Here is a 5,741-nt window from a genome sequence, read left to right as displayed (position 1 = left end):
TCCGGATAATAATCTCGCTCACAGGTGTCGGGCTCGTCGGCTTTCGGTTGCTGCGCCGCAAACGCTGCTTCCTGTTTATCTGCCGCATGCGAGCGTCAACATGTTTTTTCACAGAAGCAGCGCGCAGAGGTGACGTTCACACTTTGCTCTGCAGCGAACGGCTGCAGCGGCGCGTGCTGTTCGGTTGACCCAGAAATGCGCGCTCGCCAGATGTGCGCTCAGATGTGCGGCGTGGGAGTTGGTGCAGGGCTGCAGGTGCGCGCGGACGCGGAGGCTGCGGTGAAGCCGTGTGTCGGTGCAGAGCTGCAGGCTGCACCGCGACCACATCCGCCCTCTGAGCGCCTGCCTTCAGCTCCGCGTTGATCTCCATTGGAGCGCAACTGACAACGTTGGTTTTCTCACCTTTCAGTGACTGAGAGGGTTTGAACTGAAGCAGTATTTTTTTAATTCAAGCTCAGATGCCAGAATAATTCAAGAATATGGAATTGATTTCCTAAAAAGGTCAAAATACAGGTTTGCTCATGCAGTTTAGTGTCAGGATTTCATGTAAGCGTCAAAGGTCAAACTCACTGGAAACTCTTCTAAATCTGAATGAATTTGCATGTGAGCTTTTGAGCGATGCTCCATCTCTGTGTGGGTGAACGGGTCGATTTCTCAGAAATCAAACTGTCGACGAGCTGCTGAAAACACGTCCGTGTCTGGAAGGAGTGAGTGTGAAGCGTGTTGGCGTGTTTCCAAATCAGTCATCGTGCTTTGATCATAGGTGCATGTAAATGTGGGTGACAGTAAGAGACGTCAAAGCACTTTTCCCAAAATCTGAAATATTTTATTGAAAGAACCTTTGCACAAGCATTTCACAGCGATGAAGTACAGTAACTATAAAAACTACAAACTGGAGACTGGAAAACGTTTCAGCATAAGAGTAAACACAGAACTGGATGAAGTTACTCCAACATTATAAGAATCCTTATTTACACGGCGTCACGTAGGGCTCAGCTCCCGGTGGTTCTACTTCCCTTTTGACCCCTGAAACCAGAAAGGACACGGTCTTAATGTCACACTCGGCGCCTTTGCCCGTGGACTCACGTGTTTCATGACAAACCTGGAGCTTCCACACCAGGAACACGATGAAGGCTCCGTACGCGCAGCTCTTCACGGTGATGACAACGTAGGAGAGTTTCATCTTATTTACCATCTTCAAATAGTTTTCTGCAGAGAGTTTGGACATTTAGACAAAAGGCATGAGTCTTAAACTCCATCAGCCGACAATGTGTGAAATGAATTAAATGAATGCATTGAGAAGCAACTGTACCATTTGTCCATACGCCTACATCAGGAGCTGAGGGAGAGGAAACAGATTAGAGCGGCTGAACATGAACATGACAGACAACCGTCAGATTCAGATGACGCCCGAACGCACCTTTCTCTCCAGTAATACTGGCCGTGTGATCTGTGTATTTTGAGCCGTTATAGAAGTTCACATTGCAGGTGAACTCGCTTTCCGTCTTGAACCACATCTTGATGGGGACCGTCAGCCTGCTGGTGATCCTGTAGAACTTGCCATCCCTTTCGGCGGCGGCGTCGGTGGCCACGCCGTCCGTCACCACCTCTCTGTTATGCAGCCAGGACACGGTGACGTGGTCCGGGTAGAAGTCGCTGGCCAAACACACCAGCGTCTTCTTCTTCTGCTTGTCTCTGTTATCCTTTAGACACTCTTTTTCCGAAGGTGAAAACAGGTTGACTTTTGGTGGAGTGATCTTATGTCCTTCTTCTGCAGAGAAACAGGAAAATAAACGAGTTGAAATCCACAAATCTGCTGCACATTATTAGGCGTCAGCTCATCAAACCCTGGACGCATTCGACAAAAAACAAGCAAACACTGGGAGTTTGAAGCAACTCTCACCCAGAACTGTCAGCTTGGTCCCTTCTCCAAAATAAGCCGGATAGGAGCCGGAGCACACCGCTGGCTCACATGTTAAAAACGGGCTGCCTCAAACGCTACACCACCTTTTCGCCGCGTCTACTTTTCCAGACGGCACCGTAAACACACAAACCTTCGTGTGGAGCTGTAGGCATCACGTCGCACGCGCTGCTTACCCTGCACGGTGAGCCTGGTGCCCTGCCCGAAGTACGCTGGCTCGTAGTTATTCACACTGACGCGCGGCTGCAGATAAAGCTGCTCAGCCTGACGCCACCGAACCTCCTGCACCGGCGCCGGTGTCTTTGGCCACGAGCATTTTACACATCAGGCGACGCGAGAACAAGCTGAGGGAGAGGTTGAAGTCCTGATTTTAAAGCTCGTAAAGGACGATTTGACCAAAGCACCTCAGCTGTGACTTAGTGTCTGTCAGATCGTCCCCTTCGCCTGCGAAGCGTTACTCAGCAGCGCTCAGGCCTGCGTCTAATAACAGCGGGTTCTTACCGAGGACGGTGAGTTTGGTCCCGGCTCCAAAGTGAGCTTCTGCCTGATTGCTCACAGCCTCTCAGCGCGCTGATAACAACCGGCTGACAGCGCGAGAGTCTGGGGACCGGAGCCAAAGGTTCAACTGCTGCAGAGGCGGCAGCGAACGACGCGTCCACCTGCGCTCATCCTCTGGGTTGATTCAAGGGCAGCAAGCGGAGGTGAGAGGTCTTACCCAGAACCGTGAGTTCAGTCCCAGCTCCAAAGGACGCCTCAGCGTTGTAGCACAGAGACGCTGAGCCGGAACAGAACTCTCCCTCCTGCCTCGGCCTCCTTCACATCCACTCAGCTTCAGCGATATTAAACACGTTCCACGTGAGGCTCATACGCGGACGTGCCAGTCATTTCTTACCTACGACCGTTAACTTCGTGCCTCCACCAAAGTGGGCTTCTGCTCCGTATCCAGAGTCACAGCTCGCTCGGCCAGTGCTCAAACGCGTTAGTGGGTTCTAGCTTCTTACCTACAACAGTGAGTCTGGTCCCGGCTCCAAAGTAAGCCTCTCTGGTGTTGGAGCACAGAGGCTTCCAGCTGTGACAAAACTCTAGCTCTCAGACCCGGTTGTACTTCAAAACGTCTTACCCAAAACAGTGAGTCTGGTCCCGGCTCCAAAGAAGGCCTCATTATAGGAGCACAGAGGCTCCGAGCCGTAACGAAACTCTCCCTGCTCTGCTCTGCCATGATGTTTGACATCCACGGCTTCATTTAATGGGAATTAACCGGCGGTCAGCGGTTCTGAATGGTTTGAGTTTCAAAATAGGAGCGGTCTGTTACAGCGTCACTGATGCCAGCGCGATATTTGGTGATGTTAATAAGCTATTTCTTACCCAACACGGTTAATTTAGTTCCTCCGCCAAAGTGAGCCTCTGCCAAACCACCAGTCACAGTGGCCTCCGCCGGTGCTCAAACGCAGCCGCTTTGCTTCCATTCACACTTTAGGTTCACATAGAACAGTAGCTTCTTACCTAAAACAGTGAGTTTAGTCCCAGCCCCGAAGTACGCCTCTGAGTTGAAGCACAGAGACGCTGAGCCGGAACAAAACTCTGCCTCTCTGCACCTGGATGCACCCGACGGCCCTCGCTTTCATCTACTCATTGCTGATTCTCCTGTCACGAGCGCTTTAACGTTAAGCCATTATGTTTAAACACGCGTTTTAAGAATTCCTTACCCAACACCGTTAGCTTGGTTCCTCCACCAAAGTGAGCTTCTGCTCCAGCACCGGAGTCACAGTGGACTCCGTCAGTGCTCAAACAGCTACTTCCTTCCTTTACTTTGCATTTTTAGTACTTTCTTACCTAGAACAGTGAGCTTGGTCCCGGATCCGAAGTAAGCTTCTCTATCGGAGCACAGAGACGCTGAGCTGGAACAAAACTCTGCCTCTGAACATCTGGACGTGCCGCTTCTACCACCTAATACACTTAACCCACGTCTTTCTAATGACTGAAGCAGTAATTTTACTTAGAACCTAATGACAGTGTCAGAACATTTCAGCAGATCCACGTCTGGGCCCCACTGGATCAGTGGATCAACAGATTTCTTACCTAAAACCGTCAGCTTTGTTCCTGCACCAAAATAAGCTTCTGCAGCAGAACCGCTGTCACAGTGACTTCTGTCAGTGCCTCAAGCGGCCCAGGACGCGGCTCCTGCTTTGCCTCGACCTCATTTCATTCGTTTTGCAGTGTTTTCTCACCTAGAACCGTTAACTTTGTTCCTCCACCGAAGTGAGCTTCTGATCCAGTGCCGTAGTCACAGTGAGCCCATCCGAGCTCAAAACGGCCCAAGAAGCTGCTGCTGCTGCTCGTTTCGTAGCAGTTTTCAATCAAACAAACATCTTGACTCGATCAGCTCCGTTCGGTCTCATTTCTTACCTAGAACGGTTAATTTGGTTCCACCACCGAAAGCAGGTTCATATCCAGCGGTCACAGTGCGATTAGTCAGTGCTCAAACACTGCTCAAACCCACCTGCTGACGCCGTTCACCCTCAAACCTAAATCAATTTCAACAACACAGCTTCAATATTTAACTTTGGGTTTGTCTCACTCACCCAGAACAGTCAGTTTGGTTCCTTGGCCGAAATAAGCTTCGTACTGACACAGCGTCAGAGCTCCACATCAAAACGCTGTGAGCTGAGCCTCACATTCACTACGAGTTGCGTACGTTTGTCAGAGAATCTCACCCGATGAGAGATTTATCTACATGTTCCCATTTCAGCCATGAACCAAGTCCTGGCTGTAGAATCTGTCCAGCGCGGTTCTCACCTAGAACAGTTAACCTGGTTCCTCCACCGAAGTACGCTTCACTAGAACCAGTGTCACAGTGAATCCAACCAGTCCTCAGAGCGGCTCAACCTGCTCCTTCTGCTTCTCTCATCATTCACTGTTGTTTAATAAAACCTGACTCATGATTTATCGCCAAAGCGTTGATGATTTATGAGACGTTCTTACCTAAAACCGTTAACTTTGTTCCTCCACCAAAGAAAGCCTCGTATCCAGAGTCACAGTGAGTCTAGTCAGTGCTCATAAAGGCCTCCGCTTCCCTTCTCACCAGCTCCTTGGTTTTCCCTCTTCTCTTAAACCTGACTGATGATTTTTCACCATAGACGTTCTTACCTAGAACCGTTACCTTCGTTCCTCCGCCGAAGTGAGCTTCAGATCCAGTGTCACAGTGAGTCTAGACAGTGCTCAGAACAGCAACACGCTGAGCATTTGCTGATCAATTCTGCGTTTGAACTAATCATTTATGTTCCCTGAGAAAAGTAATGACTTCAAATATTAAGAGTGTGCTTTTGAGCTGAGGACCAAGGATTTGGATTCTTCCTGAACTTGCTGGACTTGTGTCTTACCTAAAACAGTTAGTTTGGTTCCTCCACCGAACACGGCTTCAAATCCACTGCTCTCACAGTGGATTCAGTCAGCGCTCGAATCAACAGACCTGCTCTAACGTGTTTTACAGGGAGGTTGGAGGCTTTACTCACCCAGAACAGTCACTTTGGTCCCCTGGCCGAAATAAGCTTCGTAATTGGCACAGCGCTTCAGGTCGGCAGCAAAAAGCTGTGGCCTGAGCCTGTCCTACTTTATGTGTTATGAAGCCCGGTTCTTACCTAAAACCGTTAGTTTTGTTCCTCCACCGAAGTAAGCTTCACCAACACCAGAGTCACAGTGAACCTAATCAGGCCCCAAACAGCCCAGCGAGCCTCACTCTCGCGACAACCAGCATCAGCGCGACGCTTTACTCACCCACAACAGTCACTTTGGTTCCTGGGCCGAAATAGGCCTCGTTGAC

At 50.0% G+C, this 5,741-nt stretch overlaps 1 gene segment (V, D, J or C); it reads right to left on the bottom strand.

Annotated features, from left to right (window-relative positions):
• Positions 1 to 804: 804 nt before the first annotated feature.
• Positions 805 to 2,076, bottom strand: LOC114848772 (T-cell receptor beta-1 chain C region-like). The segment is given in 6 exon segments: positions 805 to 1,026; positions 1,103 to 1,209; positions 1,313 to 1,339; positions 1,421 to 1,813; positions 1,904 to 1,963; positions 2,055 to 2,076. Coding segments are annotated over 6 exon segments (627 nt in total).
• Positions 2,077 to 5,741: the final 3,665 nt, after the last annotated feature.

The sequence above is a fragment of the Betta splendens genome, chromosome 22 (genome assembly GCF_900634795.4).
Source record: "Betta splendens chromosome 22, fBetSpl5.4, whole genome shotgun sequence".
Classification (NCBI taxonomy): Eukaryota; Metazoa; Chordata; class Actinopteri; order Anabantiformes; family Osphronemidae; genus Betta; species Betta splendens.
This window is presented reverse-complemented; position numbering and strand designations above follow the sequence as displayed.